Below are 18,536 nucleotides of genomic sequence, written 5' to 3'. Positions count from 1 at the left end.
ATACCATTCGTAATCTATATTTGTATCATTTTAGATGTAACATTTGAACAATTCTTCTTCAGATTCTATGTACCAAATCCTATCTTAAGAGTCACAGTGACAGGAATGCAGTGTTATACTAGAGTGTGAAATATGGGTCTATATGATCTAGGATCAGTTTAGACTTTTATTTCATGAGGATTATGGTTACAGGGATAGGAGAGTGGAACTGATCCTAGATGATGAATGCAGGCCCTGTTACATTCCATTACCTCCAGGATCTGGTCCCCAGCCCACAGTCTCCCATCCTTGGAGGCAGCTCCCTCCTCATAGACCTCGTGAATGATGATGGTCCCCTGGAGAAAGAGAAGAGAAAGAAGAGTATGAGAAAGGGTGAAAAACAAGTGCTAAAATACGAGAGGTGTGTGGCACGGTAGGAGGGAACAAGGAAAAGAGAGAAGGAAAAAATAGAAGACGGAGGGAGGAACCAAGGTGAAACAGAGATATGGTCAAATAGAGAAATGAAGAGAATATAATGACAACGACAGAGTGGAACAGGTTGACACTAGCTAGAGTCTGTGTGTGTAGGTGTCTATGGGGGGGGGGGGGTCATTCTCAGGTCAAGGGTCACATTCCAGGATATTGTCTCCTGTGGTTGAGGACTGACTGAGCACATGGGGGGAGAGGAGGAGCGGGGTGTGTGCGTGTGTGACAGACTGCATTATTTCCTATAGGCCTTTGCCATTCCACTGCCTCCACAGCTATTTCAGACCTGGGATAATACTGCCAGCTCTAAAAGCACACAGAACCAAATACTTCTAAGTGGGTGGCATATCTTTTAAGTTTGTATCATTGTGTAAGTAGTATTGGGAATTGGTCTTCTCATGTTAGTGGTTGAACTTTTACTTGTTTTATGTATTGTTATAAAATATAGAATTGGACAAAAACCCAGTGTAAATTCTGATTTAAAGCTTCAGAAAAATCTATGGAAAACTAACCCATATTCTTTGTCAGTACATGTCAGTTTGGAATCTGTTAATTGAGATCCAGCAACCGTTCTGTCATAGATTATTCAAAAATACACATTTTGTTATTATTCTACAATACAAGGGGACACTTCAAAAACCCACAGTCATCACAGAGCTACCCCTGGCACTCTGACCTACCAATAGAGTGTCACAGCCCCCCACAATGCTGAGGCCCAGGCCCGTGTGGCCTTTGGAGATGTCTATGGTGGTCTCACAGCCGGGGATGATGGGACAGGTCACAGGGTCAGAGGAGGCCAGAGTGCCAGGGGTGGACGAGCGACTTGAGCCTGATGAGAGAGTGGGAAATTGAGATGAAAATATCGAAGAAATGTTTTCATTCTAGCCTGGTCCCAGATCTTTGTGCTTTTAGCCAATTCCTCAGATTATTATTGGCATGCTATTCAATAAGGCAATGACAAAAAATATTCAGAGGAGTTGGCTAAAGCACCTATTAATTTGATGGCAGGCTAAAATCAGACTTGAATATATTAAGTCACTATACAACTAGAGGCTATATTAATACTATATTCGTATACTGTATCTGTTTCATTCTTCATTGTGTAAATCAGCATAAACTTATTGACTAACAATCACAGACGTGATTGGTTTGCCAAGTGATTGGTATTGAAGTTGGGGGCACTTGCCCTATAAGCATATCACTCTGCTCTACCTAACTGAGTGAATCATGCTTTGTTCAGATTTTGAGTTATAACTAGCACCAATATTTAAAATCTTCAGCTAAGTTGTTTATGTTCAATAAACCAAAATGCTAATAATGTATGGCATGTCCTCCTGTCAACACATGACAAGCTGTTTACTCACTCCTGATTGGCTCTGACTCAGGCTGGCCCAGGTTAGCCATGTAGATGCTAGGGATGCTGGTGGCCTGATCAGTATAGTAGGGGGGGAGGGGCAATGACTCATTCGCGCAGATTGTCAACTTCACGGAGCCTTTGGCGTTCCCCAGTAGAGAGTGGACCTGAAACGTAGGTTAAAAAATACACAATTGCATAGTCCCCAACAGATGGTCTATCAGAGATGGGCAGAACTTCTGTTACATGTATTTGAAATATGTATTTAAATTACTCCTGAATATTTTGTCATTTGAATTACACTGGGCTGAATATACTCCAATGCATTTTGTATTTTCAAAACACAAAATATGTTTCTATACCATTTTTAAAATAATTTTTTATATATAGCGGTTTACAGTTTGCGGCTACCCTTTAACCCCTGCATTGGTATCAGAAGTCTGATCACACTATGGTGTGATAAAAGAGTCTGCTAAATGAAGTAAACATGAATATATATGTAAACAATTGCAATTGAGTATTATTCTACTGAGCTCAGCCCCAAAACAATACCCAGTGTGCTTTGCAGTTAATTTTGGCATGTTCATTTTCACATATTCATTTAGCACACGCAGAATGACTTGCTTAACCAAGGTAGTTAAACACAACATATAACAGCCAGAGCAAGTAACATGTTTCTGTAACCGTTACTGAGAATGGTGTTGCTGTTCGGGCCAGCTACAAAAGTATTCTTGTATTTTAATACAAGTTTAGGTTGATATATTGATCTTTATGGTATTTTGCATATGTATTCAGTACATTTTGCCCATCCCTGTGGTCTATAAATGTCAAATTAACACACAACAAACTATGTAAAAATGTATGCATATGTTACAACAACAAAAAAGTAAAAATAAAGTAATTTAATAAACACTCAACAAACTAATCAAATTACTATCCATTAACCCTGGCCATAGGGTGTCTAAAATGTGCTGCAGAGGCAGATCTTACCCTCTCCACAGTGTAGCCCACCACTGGTTCATCCTCCACAGCCAGGAGTTTATCTCCAGATTTGATGCTGCCGTCCTGCATAGAGTAATACAGGACTGGTGTTAGAGAATGTTTTTCATCTTAAAATATATCCATCCAATTAGCATGACATGTAGGATGTCCAATATTATTTTCTGTCCAGCATTGTTCTTTAAAACTGCTCCCGGACAGCTACAGGGTGCGCATGCTTTTGTTCCAACCCAGCACTTTATTGATTGAACTAATCAAGGTCCTCTTAGTTTAAATCAGGTGTGTTAGCACTAGATTGGAACAAAAGTCTGCTCACCTTGTGGGTCCCCAGGACCAGGATTGAAGAAGAGTGCTATACAGGACACCTGTTTCAACCAGGTGAGTAAGACAGAGTGACATACCTTTCCTGCTGGTCCTTTTTCAGTAATACTCTGAATCACCACCCCGTTCGTGGGGTCTTCCTCACTGAAAGTGATGCCGAATCCACCCTCCTCCTTGAGTTCAAAAGAGATAATGTACTTGAATTTTCTTCAATGCCTCCCTGTCAACCATAATTATAGACACAGTGAATCATGCACAATGACACATTAAACATGAACAACTCGAGCCATTGATAACCCGAAACGTCACAATGCAGGAACGGTTTGTTTTGTAAATTATGAGGCAGTTTGGAACATTATGGTTCTAAACTCAGCAAAAAAAAGAAACGTCCCTTTTTCCAGGACCCTGTCTATCAAAGATAATTAGTAAAAATCCAAATATCTTCACAGATCTTCATTGTAAAGGGTTTAAACACTGTTTTCCATGCTTCTTCAATGAACCATAAACAATGAATGAACATGCACCTGTGGAACGGTCGTTAAGACACTAACAGCTTACAGACGGTAGGCAATAATGAAAACCTAGGAACACTAAAGAGGCCTTTCTACTGACTCTGAAAAACACAAAAGAAAGATGCCCAGGGTCCATGCTCATCTGCGTGAACGTGCCTTAGGTATGCTGCAAGGAGGCATGAGGAGTGCAGATGTGGCCAGGGCAATAAATTGCAATGTCCGTACCGTGAGACGCCTAAGACAGCGCTACAGGGAGACAGGACGGACAGCTGATCGTCCTTGCAGTGGCAGACTATGTGTAACAACACCTGCATGGGATCGGTACATCACAAGAAGAGCATGGCAACAACAACTGCCCGAGTTACACAGAGGTCTGTACTCTGGAGCCAGGATCGATTTGGAGGTGGAGGGTCCGTCATGGCTTGCGGTGAGTCACAGCATCACACACACACACACACACACACACACACACACACACACACACACACACACACACACACACACACACACACACACACACACACACACACACACACACACACACACACACACACACACACACAAAATGACTAAAACCAAATCGAAATTGTGTAGAGTTAATAATGGACCTACATTCATACAGTTTCATGACTGTGTGCAGCTTGCTAATAATCACTTAAATTAAAGCTAGACAGTCAGGGAGCATCGGGGAAAAAAACAATGGCCAGGGGACTATCTTTTGCTAATTTTGATGGCAAGGAAATATAATCAATTTTCATTACGTCCCGCCGGACCTCATTGAAGACCGAATGCGGCCCCCCGGGGCAATATAGAAGCAGGGTGGTACTACCTGAACTTGACCAATAAGAAACACTCATTTTAGTTTTCCATTGCAAAACGGTTTGCTAGGGTGTGCCGTAATGAACATGGCCCAGTTCTACTCAGCATCTTGAGACGGCATGATCATTTGTTCCTGGGGACTGAGAGGATGCAACAGAACAGTATGTGTCTGGTATGTGCCCATTCCAGATGTTCACTTCACACCGTGATCCTCTAATAGACTATTATATAATAAACCATGTGGACCGACAGCTAGGTTGAGACTCCCAACCAGGTGTTTGGCTTGTCAGAAGACCCATTAAACTAGAATAGGTTCACATCCTCTTTAGTCTCTGTCCATCCTGCTCTCTCTCAGTACCTAGGGTATATTACTGTCCTCCCTCTCTCATTTTCTTCCCTCCCTCTTGTAGCAGCAGAGTCAATTAGAATAGAGAATAGACTCCTTTTCTCCCTCTTTCCCTCCCTCTCCCCACGAAGAGGTCTGAGCCTATGTTAACTAATAGCAGAGCAGCATGTGAGAGTCTCAAGGTAACTCACCTTCGGCAGAATGACGTGCTGCACATACTTGAACATGTCGACATCGATCGCCGAGGGTGCAATGGAAGTACATGTTTCCAGCTGTGGGAAAATGATTAATAAAGATTGAAAGAGTAGAACAAAGAGCATTTTCAGTCATTGAGCTGCTTCATACCCTAAGGCCTTTTTCAATCAGAGAAACTAGCTACACATAGACAGGATGGCAGGGAGACCGTGTGTGAATATGTGTCTGTCCGTGTTCCTGTGTGAGAAGGGACATATCATGTGTGTATGCATGTGACACGTTTACCTCCGTCTGGGGCTCCAGGGTGTCTCCATGTTCCCTCTCTGGTCCTACAGCCATCTGGTTCAGAGCATCTGTGTTCCTGTCCACCAGTCATAACTCAAGAGTAAATCACTAGTCACTGCTTCAGGACACATCTTTCTGTCTGCCTGAGACCCATAGCTCATGAGTGGGTCACAAATGGAACCCTATTCCCTATACAATGCACTACTTTGGTCAGAAATAGTGAACAATGTAGGGAATAGGGTGCCATTTTGGGACGTATCCCGAGTCTGTGAACCACACAGTCTAATTGAGGCTGTCAGTTGAGTTAAGTAGAGTGTTTTCCTGCCCGCCTTATTTTGGTCAGATTTCTTTTGGCCTGTCATGAGTAGCTGGACCATTGGTTTTCCATGATCATGTGACCTTACCAGGAATAACGCAGGATACAATGGAAGGAGACATCTTGGAGTATCGCGTTGCCTGTCTGCATTGATATCAATTTAGATCCGTCTTTTGTAACACCACAGCTCCCTCTACTGGGCTTTGTATGGTGATGTTATTAGGCTTAAAATAGTCCTCTGCTATTGAAGGGGCTCAGCTACAGAATCTGTACATTTTCTTTGTCCTTGTAAAGAGTTGGGATGAGTGATTATATTGATTTATGCAAGGCCGAAATGAGTTGAACTTGGTGGATCAGTTGAAAATATAATTGGTGGGGGATGGGAATAAAGACTGGTGATATATTTCCTTCTTCTAGTACACTACCTGATGAAAATGATCTTGACCTTTGACGGAGCACTTTTGATGATGGAGGAGGCATTCTGGTGACTCCGCCCATACAGAATCTGCCCGTTGATCTGATAGGGTGCAGAAATGAACCATATGGAATTTGTTACTACTGTCTAACATACCACATTATATATTCAATTCAGCAACTGGCATTAGTTTTGCTTCCTTCATGCAAACCTGAGACCGTATTGTGGAGATTGAATATCAAATCAGAGAGGAATAGCTAAATCGAGACATAATGTGATTTAGTACATACAACCCAGTAATACCCACTAGGCACCAACTCCTGGTTAAAAACCACCCATCTATAGTGTCGGTGACTACTAAGTTACTAATCCAAGCTCCTTACCTCCAACAGTTCATCCCCAACCACAATGCGACCATCTTTGACGGCGGCGCCACAGGGGTCAATCCCGACCACAAACACGCTCAGGCGAGAGCGGTCGCGGTTGCCAGCCAGACTAAGGCCCAGGCCGGTCTTCCCCTTCTCCAGCTCAATCATGTGCAGCAGCCCCGGAAGGCTGCCGTAGCGCTGAATGATGCTCTCTGAAGAGAATAGTGGATAGATTGAAATGAGTCGAACCACTGAAACATCATACTGATGAATGTGAAATGATTGACTATATAACTGAATAGCTTTCTATGTAGTGTATGGCATAGATTTGAGCTGGATAGCTTTTCTTGACTTGCTATACTCATACAACCAAGCCATGAATGGAAACAACTGAAATGAAACAACTTTTAACAGAAATCATAGTCAGTGGTTCTAAACTAAAGGATCACATCAAAATGCAAAGTCATACTCAACACATCTCACAATAGAGTCGAAAATGTCATAATTTCAACTTACAAAGACACTGCCAAACCTAGGTCCTGACAGACAGGCCTCTCTCTCTATCTCTCAGTGGAATGACTAGTATTCAGAGACCATGTTGTTCTGGGCTGTGTGCCACAGACTGTACTGTACCATCACTCCTGGACTAATCTCCCTGACTCACCTCATCAATCTGATCCCCACAGGGCACACACACACACACACACACCAGGGGCCCAGCAGGGACTATACTGTCCATAATCAGAAGTGCCTGAGGCCCCATCCAGAAATCACCCCATGCCCTATCCCCTAGGCACTGCATTTGGAATAATTGGTATTCTATGATTGCGCTAGCCTAGTTCACTTGCCTTGGGAGCCTAGCAGCAAGACTTAGTGCTTGAAGTAGACTGAAATAGGTGCCTGTACCTATTTTGGGTGTGTCGGTGTGTTCCGGCCCAATTCATGCACTGGCAAGACAACGATTGCACAGATCAGGTCATGTTCAAAATGCAACGTGGAGGCCCTCTAGTGGCCGCTAGGTGGTAGCACATGGGAGCAGGCAAGCAAAGAGGGAGTTGGCAGAATCCATGGAAACAAACCCCAGTGCCTACCCACTAGGCAGTGGTACTTCATGTTAATCTGAAAGGATTTGATAGGTATAAACAATATGGTAGTAGCTGCACATTGCTCATGATGAATTTGTAAGACTTTCACCTATCATATATATTCAGTTCTATTCAAGTGCCTAGGGAGTAGGGGCTAGGAGATGTTTCTGCATTGGGTCCATCCATGGTCTTGGTCATTGTATAATGAATGGATCATAACAATAACAATATGAGAACCCAGATAACATAATTAGGTAGCCAATTTCAGTCTAATGAGTGACCTTTCATGAAGAAGGAGGAAGTTGCCCTTATTGGTCGGTTTTGAGTGCCCCTGCCTATTGTGGCCAATGGTTAGGATTAAGGGGAGGGTAACTGTCCCTAGATCTGAGTCAAACTTACTCCAGCTGTAGCCAAACTCATCCTCGTCTTCCGCCTGGGCCTGTCTGTCGGGAATCTCTGTCAGGGTATCGGTGTCTGTCTCTCCGACGTGGGGAACCACGGGAAGCGAGAGGTGAGGAGTGGTGGACGATGTCTTTCCTGCTTCCCTCTTTAGTGGCTGACACATCACAGAAGTATCAGTACAATACATTTGTAGTGAGGCAAAATGGCAGATCATTTTTTTGTTTCAGCGTAGCAGGTTTAGCTGACCACAACCTAAAGCCGTACTGTTGAGTCGGTAAAGTACGTTTTAGTCACTCATCTGCAGGTGGACATTTCAAAATGGCGTCACCCGACTTTTTAGGCGTGTGTTTTTAGTTCATATGACTAAACTGTTATTTGACTAAACTGCTGCAAGCAAAGCATTCCATTGATTCAAGTCAGAAGTGGTGTATTTTTAGATTACCTCAATATTGAAGTTTAATAACAAAATGTTCCTTACTGATTGAATTGAATTCTTTCATTGTCCATCTGATAACACATTCAAATGGACACTTACCTTATGGAGCAAGTGAAACACAATTTCAAAATGTTGATACATTTAGGCAAATTAAAATGCATTTTGATTCAGAATCAAAACATTGCATATTTTTGCATGAGATTAAAATGGGCAAGCTTCAATTTCATCATTTCAATGTTCTATTTGTAACCAACAAAACACAAAAAAGAGAAAGATACGTTTAGTGGAAATGTGTTAGGGCATCGTGTATGCATGTAAGGCCTGTCCAATATATGAGTCTCCACATATATTCCATAACACAACCGTACGAGCATACACGGAAATAGAAGGGGAAAAGCACGACAACACAAAGACCCACAAACCTTAAACGGAGTAGGAGTGAAAGGGTTAGTTGGGGAGAGGCGTAGGAATAGTCTACTGTGACTCTCAACCTCCTACAGGGAACAGAGAAGAGTCAGAGACTTTCAGTGAGACAGACAACAAAGGACTAGGACAACATTGTGAAACTAAGGGCAGAAACTTCACTCTACTGCTATGATGGAGAGTGTGAGTAAAGTGCTCGGTCTACTAAAAATCCTCATTTGATAAACTAAATAAGATTTATCCCAAGTGTCTCAAACTCGATTCCTGAAGGGTCATGTGTATTCAGTCACACATTTGCTGGTCATGATGGGACATGAACTTGACAGGTGAATAGTATAATGTACATGGATGTAAATCATTTTGGCATGAAAAAGGTGTACACAAAGCCCTGCGGGAATTTGGCTTGAGACTTCTACGACAATACAACATCAAGTTACAGGCATTGTCCCCTAAGGTTACAAAACCAGGGCCCAAACACTTCAAAATACTTTCCTTTGGTTTCAGTACAGGGGAACCAATGAAATAGTCCCAAAAGTGCAAACTCTGTGCTAAATCCAGTGCACCTGAAGTATTTGACATAGGTCTAAAGGTTGCAGAGAGACACTGACCTTGTCACTATTGCGCCGTGCCATGGCCGCCGCTCTCTCCTCGTTGGTGTCCGTGGTTGAGGACTGTCGTGTACAAGAGGGATGGAAACAGGAGAAATACACTGCTAGGCATTGCCATCAAATGTCATAATCAGCAAAGGCTGATGAGGCATCATACTGTATTCAATTGGTGAGGCTTGCATGGGACAAGTAAAAGCATCCAAATATATGAAAAAAACGTTTGTTTGAACGTAACAGAAAAAGTAGCCTGAGCGAAACTTTGATTGTTATTGTTTTTCTTCATGAGTCGTGGTTGTATGGGCTACAACAGATTATGGATTGCCCTTGGTCAAGCTGGGTACTGTATACACATTGGGAAAACTCAAATGATGATGTGTTCAGTGAGGTAGGCAGCCCGTTATCAATATTCCACCCAGGCCTGACCACCTCTCACCCAGGAGCTGATTTAATATATTCTGCCTGCCAACTAGAAACCACCACAGCAGCATGCAGTGAACCTTGTGGTTTGGGGTACGTGACATATGAGCTATTGTGCTATTTTAGTTTCCCCTGTTCCTTGACTCTTCCTCAGTTCGCAAAACGTTATGAGCTGGTATCCCAGGCAAACACAATCTATTCCTGGACTCAAATGCACGTTCAATGGAGTTTCTCCACTGAGCATGCTCTTGAGTTCATTAGTAGAATTAATCTGGGTCTGGGAAACTGGGCCAAAGAGATAATATTCTATACAAAGAGTACATTATACACTGTAGGATTGAACCCGCCACAAAAAGCAAACATTGAGCAGCAAAAGAAAGCAGTCTACATGAAGGAAGATTGGACACTGGGTCTCACACACACACACACACACACACACACACACACACACACACACACACACACACACACACACACACACACACACACACACACACACACACACACACACACACACACACACACACACACACACACACACACACACACACACACACACACACACACACACACACACACACTCTAACCTGAAGCGGAGAGGCAGGGGATAATAAGCAGGCAGAGGTTTGATTAGTGGGTCATGGGTTGGATCCGGGGTGGGTGTTTAGCCGCAGAAGAAAGGGTAGGGGCGCCTTCTAAAAGCAACACGGGGGATCAACAGCAAGTCAAGGATACAAAAGTTGAAGGAAATGAAGTGTGGAGGCAGAGCCCTGACAAAAATGTTACCAGGTGTCCAGGAAACAAGGGAATAGACAAGAAAATGTTCAAAAGGAAAAACACCTCTGGAGTCAAATTATTCAAAAATGAGTGACTGGTAATGAATGTCCTCGAGGAGACCCATTTTTTTACTTCAAGAAAATCAAAGTGGTGCTCTTTCTTAGAACCAAACAATAAATGTTTTAGAGAATCCTCAAGGCTGCTTTTGGATTATTCACTACTGACACAGAAGAGTAGAAGGCCTTAAAGGGGAACTGCTAGGAAGCATCATTACGATCTGTAGGTAGGTCCCAGTGGCACCGTTTAAAAGAGCAAGAGCAATACATACCTGCCCGTAGCAGTTAACCTTTGTAGCATATAACGTTTGATGTCTTTTTTTTCCCCCTGGATGCACTCAGATTCCAATTTTTATTTGGGTCTCTTTTTGCATGTTTCTGTTGCATGCACATACAGTAGCCTATTAGAGAGTCTGAAAACTTCTGGATGGAGAGATAAAGCAACAGACTCTACTGACGGGCATAGAGAGAGATAGAGAGAGGAAGAAAGTCATAGAAATAAACAGAGAGAGCGAGACAGAGCAAGAGATTACCTGGCACATGTGATAAGGCACGCATTTTAAGGTGTTGTATTTCTCTATGACTGGTGACGAAGCAGGGCTACAGTGGGACTCGGGCTGAGGAAGAGGTGCATGCTGGACTGGTTAGTTGAAGGTTAGTGGAAGGTTTCGGAAAATGTCGGGAAAGCTTCAACCATGCATGAAAATGAATGATTGTAAGTCGGACATCAAGATATGTTGGCTATTGCAAAGGTGGTTACAATTTCAGTAGGATAGTTTGTCATGCTTTTGGAGCCTAATGGTGCTTTCAAACCAACGAAGATGATGCAGAAAACATACAGTCAGTCAAATGTTTTGAAGTTTCCGTTGAACTTTTAGTGAAATGAATCGTGACAAGGAGTCTATCAACGAACTGAATAATGAGATATAGATAGCTACTGTAGTCTTTGTTGGATACAGGATGGTTAAGTAGCTTTTTGAAGTTAATGTTGTGTTAAATGGGATAATTCATGGTTTGAGATGAGGAAATAAAGTATTGTTGTCGAAAGACATTAGCCAGTTAGCTAGCATTCCAACACAGGGAGCTAGCGTGCCAACACAGAGAGCTAGCGTGCCAACACAGAGAGCTAGAAGGCTCACCCTGGGCCTGTGGACGATACTCTGCACGAGGAACACGACAGGGTTTCCTGCCCTGCGGATGGCCTCCACAGCCTGCTCGTGACTGGCATCTCTCAAGTCCACGCCATCCACCTGATACATTCCAAAGAAACAAACAAGTAATTCATAGTTTTTTACTGTGTAATAACCATTTTGCCATGTCAAAGTAAATACATTCTACTGTGAAATACAATAAACATTTTTACGGACAGAAGTGATACAGCCTGGAATCGAACCAGGGACTGTAGTGATGCCTCATGCACTGAAATGCAGTTCCTTAGACTGCTGCGCCACTCGGGAGCCCTAATATTGATGGGTGTACCTCAACAACCCTGTCTCCTGTCTTCAGGGTTCCGTCGCGGCCGGCGGGGCTGTCCTCCAGGATGTGTTTGATGAAGATGCCCCGCATCACCTCGCCGTTGCTGAGGCGACTGCCCATTCCTCTGCCCCCCACGATGCTGATGCCAAGGGACTTGCCAGATTCTTTTTTGAGCTCCACCCTGAAAGACGACATGCATTAGAAAATATATTTTAAAAATGGGGTTCTTTATTGTACCACTTCTTGGGACACAGCTGGCCAACTCCTGTTCCGGGGTTCTAATTTGATTTATTTGTACACAAAGTAAAAATAAGATGTGACATTGAAGGAAGGAAATGGCTTGTGTAAGAACCTATTGAATACAAATTCCGGAGAGAGCAACGTTACAGAAGGTTCAACAATTTAGATTGTAAATGATTATCTGATGCATAAAATAAACGGGGCATTGTGTTGGGTCGGTAAATTAGGTAGACCTGATATGATTCTCTGTCTTTTAGATTAGGGAACTGTGTCAGGTGGCTCCATTTCTATTTGTGACATTCTAAATGTTGCAGCCCATTGAATTAGCCACAGCTATTAATAATCCTGGAGGGCCACAGTGTTTGCTGATTTCCTCTTGATTGTCATTGATTGGACGGAGAGTGTCACACACACTTGCATTCCCTCGCCTAAATCAGTCACTGATTAGAATCAGCAGACAGTGCAGAGCACCTCTCGAGGACAGGAGGTGAGGACACCGGTTTTGAACAATATTACAATCACAAAGCAGAACACAGACAGTGGGTAATGTGTGCAGGGTCTAGCCCAGTTCCAAAGTGGTATAACTAATGCCATGAACCTTGGCTTGACATCCAAATCCGTGCTTATTGCTTATTTACCTAATCAGATTTTGTTTCCTTAACATTAGAGATGGAAAGAGGATATGTCCCCTATCTTTGCCATGATAAATGCTTACAATTCAAATGAGCTCTTAGGAAGTCACATCCAGTTGACTACTTTAAAATAGTGAAAGCCTTCAATGGCGCTGCCCATGCTAAAACAGGCGTTGTGGATAGGTCACCCTCTATCCAACTCTATGTTCGGGACCAAGCCAAAGTCAAACTTCCTACTCACTTCCTGGGCTGGTTCCAGTTACTGAAGGTAGCACTCTGTAGCTCACTCTCCTCTCCCTCTCCTTCCTCCCTCTCTGGGAGTTCTAGGATTTCTCTTCTGCAAAGAGACAAACAGAAAACAGTTGCCTTTGTAAACCACAGCTGGTCTGACAGTAATCGACTTGTTTTAGTACTGTCTGGAGTACAACAAAATAGTATTGCGAAAGTTAGTCTATGCTTGAAATCAAAAGCATGAGTTTAGTGAGGGCATCGTCATGAAAATACCTTTCTATAATGTATTACTTCTATAAAGTTGTATAACGCTTGAGCTTACTTTGGGGCCTGAGGAGCATCAGAGAAGATGTCATCTTTAGGCTGCTCCAGGCTGGCCTTGTACTCCTCCAGATACTCCATGGGAACATAGGTGATGCTGATCACACACACACACGCACACACAGACAGACACACACACACACACCAATGAGCTTCGGCACACTCCTGTTAACAACCTGACCAAGATTTGTCATCATCACTGCAAATACCCCCAAATATATAACCTACCCATAAACATATGACACGAGAGTTCAACCTTGTGTGCAAAAGCATGTCAATATTCATCATTAGGAATGACATGAACGTTTAACAAAGCATTAGTGTGGAAGTGCCTGCATTCATACGCCACCTGGTATGACAGAAAGGGCACTTTTACAAAAGGACTTTTATTTATTCATAGACGTCTAATCTACATGCAGGAGCGCACCTGTTTTTCCTCCCCGTCCAAATTAACTGTGCGGCACAAGATTGCAGGAGGGGAAGGAATTAACTCTACATTTCTCTGGCAATGCATTCTGCCGATCATGAGCCCAAGGTGAGCCGTCAATGAATAATGTAGCAGACGTCCCCGCATAACTATCCAAAACAGATGTTTCCATCGTTCATAATTGTCCGGGCCAATAAAGTTGGCTCGAATTGAGTGGCAGAATTCTCTCCGAAAATATGTCATGGAGGTTTGAAGGGAACATCAATCGGAACACCAAATTTACTGGAATAGAGGAGCAACTTTCCAAAATATTAAGAATTTAACGAAAAGGAAGCAGCAAAGAGCATATATCTGCTTTGGTAGGCCCAGTTTCAAGTAATTCACCGTGATTAGTTGATTCTAAAGCAAACACACTTACACATTTGAGTGAAGATGACAGATCTAACAACGACGGCTTAATTCGTACTTCAACATTAGGACATGCAGACACTGAGGTACTCGAATCCCTGTTCATTCAAACAGCAGTCCAAAAACAGATGGGAGGAACAAGTGGATTAGTGTGTGATAGAGCAAAAGTTCAAAAAGTGCCAAATGAATCGTTATCGCCACACAAATGGACCTGCAAGCCCCAGAGTCCCAGAAAACAATGTCAATGGAGTGTTAAGGGTGACGTTTTAAAGGTTAGTGGTGCAGTCCAGTGAGAGATTTATCCAGATACGTTGACTGTGTGTTAGACCTGCGTTAACTTGACTGTCTGTGCGCATGGACACCAATAGAAGCTTAGCTGCCACACCAAAGAAAATGGTTTGGAGATATATCTGTGTTGGTATTTGACAATATAAAAAAGAATGTATTTTATTTATTTTTTATCTGCAAAGCGGTGATTAGCTTCAGTCACTTTGCTGTATGGCGCCAATAAGATTATCTGATCTGGAGAATTTTAATGGCCACAGATTTCAACATCATTTTACAATATTTTCTATTATTAATGAGTAAGAAGTAACAGTGAATTTGAATAGTTTGATCCTTTTAAAAATTTAACTGGTCAGACTAAGGTTTGTGTATGGTAGATATAAGGTTTGTGTATGGTAGATATACTGTATGGTTGATTTAAGGTTTGTGTATGTAGATATAAGGTTTGTGTATGGTAGATATACTGTATGGTTGATTTAAGGTTTGTGTATGGTAGATATAAGGTTTGTGTATGGTAGATATAAGGTTTGTGTATGGTAGATATAAGGTTTGTGTATGGTAGATATAAGGTTTGTGTATGGTAGATATACTGTATGGTTGATTTAAGGTTTGTGTATGTAGATATAAGGTTTGTGTATGGTAGATATACTGTATGGTTGATTTAAGGTTTGTGTATGGTAGATATAAGGTTTGTGTATGGTAGATATACTGTATGGTTGATTTAAGGTTTGTGTATGTAGATATAAGGTTTGTGTATGGTAGATATACTGTATGGTTGATTTAAGGTTTGTGCAAGTAGATATACAGTATGGTTGATATACTGCACGTGTTTTAACTTCTAGATCTGGATAAAACTTCCAACCATGGACAGGCGATGAGGCTCATATGAGAATGGTGAGGTAGAGTGGACAGTGAGGAAACAAATTAAAATGGCAGATTATGGTTGCACACCCGTGGGAGTTAGCAATACTCACACATAAAAGGGGCACAGATCGTCCTCTGGTGCACAAGCAGATCTAGAAGGTGAAGAGGATTTTATGGGCTAACATACTGTACTGAGAAGTTTAGAGTAGAGCAAGCAGGACTTAAGATACTGAAAATAATGCTACACTTTAATGTAGCTTCCCTCGAATACATGGAGAAAATACAATTTAGGAAAGTGAAGGGCATTAGCGAGTTGTTCGAATTTCACCATTGAGCATCTATGCTAGGACAGTCCAGATGCTGTAGTCCAAAAGCATTTCTATAGTACTGAAAATCCTACCTTAATGTATCCTACATAATTCAATTGGTGTTCGTCAGAAATATTAAATGTACAGTACCAGACCAAAGTTTGGACACACCTACTTATTCACCTACTTATTTGTTTTTTCTGCATTTTTACTATTTTGTACATTGTAGAATAATAGTAAAGACATCACGACTATGCAATAACATATATAGAATCATGTAGTAACCAAAAACCTTTTTTTTAAATCAACAATTATTTCATATTTTAGATTCTTCAAAGTAGCCACTCTTTGCCTTGATGACAGCTTTGCACACTCTCGGCATTCTCTCAACCAGCTTCACCTGGAATGCTTTTCCAACAGTCTTGAAGGAGTTCTCACATATGCTGAGACACCAGTCTCAACGTCAACAGTGAAGAGGCGACTCCGAGATGCTGGCCTTCTAGGTAGAGTTCATCTGTCCAGTGTGTGTGCTATTTTGCCCATCTTAATCTTTTCTTTTTATTGGCCAGTCTGAGATATGGCTTTTACTTTGCAACTCTGCCTAGAAGGCCAGCATCCCGGAGTCGCCTCTTCACTGTTGACGTTGAAACTGGTGTTTTGTGAGTACTATTTAATGAAGCTGCCAGTTGAGTTTAAGACTTGTGATGAGTCTGTTTCTCAAACTAGACACTTCAATGTACTCTTGCTCAGTTGTGCGCCGGGGCCTCCCACCCCTCTTTCTATTCTGGTTAGAGCCAGTTTGCACTGTTCTGTGAAGGAAGTAGTACACAGAATTGTACGAGATCTTCTGTTTCTTGGAAATTTCTCACATGGAATAGCCTTCATTTCTCAGAACAAGAATAGTCTGACGAGTTGCAGAAGAAATGTCTTTGTTTCTGGCCATTTTGAGCCTGTAATCAAACGATGATTCTCCAGACACTCAACTAGTCTAAAGAAGGCCAGTTTTATTGCTTCTTTAATAAGCACAAAAGATTTCAGCTGTGCTAACATAATTGCAAAAGGGTATTCTAATGAATGATCAATTAGCCTTTTAAAATTATAAACTTGGATTAGCTAACATGCCATTGGAACACAGGAGTGATGGTTGCTGATTAATGGGCCTCTGTATGCCTATGTAGATACTCCATTAAAAAAATCTGCCATTTCCAGCCACAATAGTCATTTACAACATTAACAATGTCTACACTGCATTTCTGATTTTCCGATCAATTTGATGTTATTTTAAACGGACAAAAATGTGTTTTTCTTTCAAAAACAAGAACATTTCTAAGTGACCCCAAACTTTTGAACGGTAGTGTATATTGATTTGTTTAACACTTTTTTGGTTATTACATGATTCCATGTGTTATTTCATAGTTTTGATGTCTTCACTATTATGCTACAATGTAGAAAACAGTAAACAATAAAGAAAACCCCTTGAATGAGTAGGTGTCTCCAAACTTTTTACCGGTACTGTATACAGATGTAGGATCTTAATTTGATCACCCTGTTGCAGGAGAACTTTTCTGCAAGGCAGAACATGTCAAACTTGTAGTTTATTTGAGGTTTAAAAGGGTTTCTGAAGTTTGCAATTTAACTTTGATATTTCAGAGTTGATTTTCCCTCACGAGAAATGTATCAACCCCTGCAAAAATGTCCATTAATTACAATCCACATAATAATTCATTTCCTGTAGCTGCAGGAGTATTTCCCTGCTGTAGCAAACTGGCTCAAATTAAGATCCTACATATGAACATTCTATCATGCTTTGCATGGCACAATTTTTAGTGATATTAAGGTGGTCTATGACTCACAACACTGGATTACAATGACCTTTCCTACTATCGACAATAAGTGCATTGTTAAAATTAAACTGAACTCCTCAACGACTCTACTGCATTATAATGTTTACTACACATTCATTGTCAGGTGTTGTTTCTGAGGTATGCATCTCAATTCAGTTCAATTAAATGTGTATTTGAATGGCTTTGGTTAGCTGTTGTGTGGGAGATGTACTAGGAGACGATAATATTTCTACGAGAGGTGCAGAACAAATTACATTAATGGGATCATTTGGCACAATTTACTCAAATGCAAAACACTACGAAGCTTAACTCAATGCTTGACTTGATCATAATTGTACACATAGGCTGTAGAAAAAGCCACCAAATAATTTACATAACAAAAAAATTTAATTCCACATTTGATCAAGAGGCATTTAGTGTGATGTCAGGCACCATTTATCTGATTGTATAATAGTGTGTCTATGTAAAAATCCTCTGACTTTTACATTGTAACATAAAAAACGTGTGTGTACATGTGTAGGGAATCTAGGGATAATACATTTGAGGTGAAATCTGCCATGTATGTACAGTTGAAGTCGTAAGTTTACATACACCTTAGCCAAATAAATGTAAATTCAGTTTTTCACAATTCCTGACATTTAATCCTAGTAAAAAATCCATGTCTTTGGTCAGTTAGGATCACCACTTTATTTTAAGAATGTGAAATGACAGAATAATAGTAGAGAGAAAGATTTATTTCAGCTTTTATTTCTTTCATCACATTCCCAGTGGGTCAGAAGTTTAAATACACCCAATTAGTATTTTGGTAGCAACAATAAGTTGGGTGAATTTATGGCCCATTCCTCCTGACAGAGCTGGTGTAACTGAGTCAGGTTTGTAGGCCTCCTTGCTCGCACACACT

General features: G+C 41.5%; 1 protein-coding gene across 1 annotated transcript in view; it reads right to left on the bottom strand.

The window, feature by feature from the left end:
* The window catches only part of LOC124007997 (multiple PDZ domain protein-like), a 74,675-nt gene that overhangs the window by 12,257 nt on the left and 43,882 nt on the right, over positions 1-18,536 (bottom strand). The window contains exons 21-37 of the mRNA XM_046318916.1: positions 15,594-15,635; positions 13,501-13,596; positions 13,189-13,284; positions 12,079-12,256; positions 11,739-11,849; positions 9,350-9,412; positions 8,741-8,812; positions 7,880-8,036; positions 6,411-6,607; positions 6,038-6,129; positions 5,297-5,372; positions 5,008-5,088; positions 3,220-3,312; positions 2,810-2,884; positions 1,830-1,986; positions 1,146-1,294; positions 252-335 (exon numbers count right to left, since the gene is read on the bottom strand). Coding sequence (XP_046174872.1) covers positions 252-335; positions 1,146-1,294; positions 1,830-1,986; positions 2,810-2,884; positions 3,220-3,312; positions 5,008-5,088; positions 5,297-5,372; positions 6,038-6,129; positions 6,411-6,607; positions 7,880-8,036; positions 8,741-8,812; positions 9,350-9,412; positions 11,739-11,849; positions 12,079-12,256; positions 13,189-13,284; positions 13,501-13,596; positions 15,594-15,635 — 1,819 coding nt within the window. The remainder of the gene's footprint in view (positions 1-251; positions 336-1,145; positions 1,295-1,829; positions 1,987-2,809; positions 2,885-3,219; positions 3,313-5,007; positions 5,089-5,296; positions 5,373-6,037; positions 6,130-6,410; positions 6,608-7,879; positions 8,037-8,740; positions 8,813-9,349; positions 9,413-11,738; positions 11,850-12,078; positions 12,257-13,188; positions 13,285-13,500; positions 13,597-15,593; positions 15,636-18,536) is intronic.

This window comes from Oncorhynchus gorbuscha, linkage group LG21, assembly GCF_021184085.1.
Source record: "Oncorhynchus gorbuscha isolate QuinsamMale2020 ecotype Even-year linkage group LG21, OgorEven_v1.0, whole genome shotgun sequence".
Classification (NCBI taxonomy): Eukaryota; Metazoa; Chordata; class Actinopteri; order Salmoniformes; family Salmonidae; genus Oncorhynchus; species Oncorhynchus gorbuscha.
This window is presented reverse-complemented; position numbering and strand designations above follow the sequence as displayed.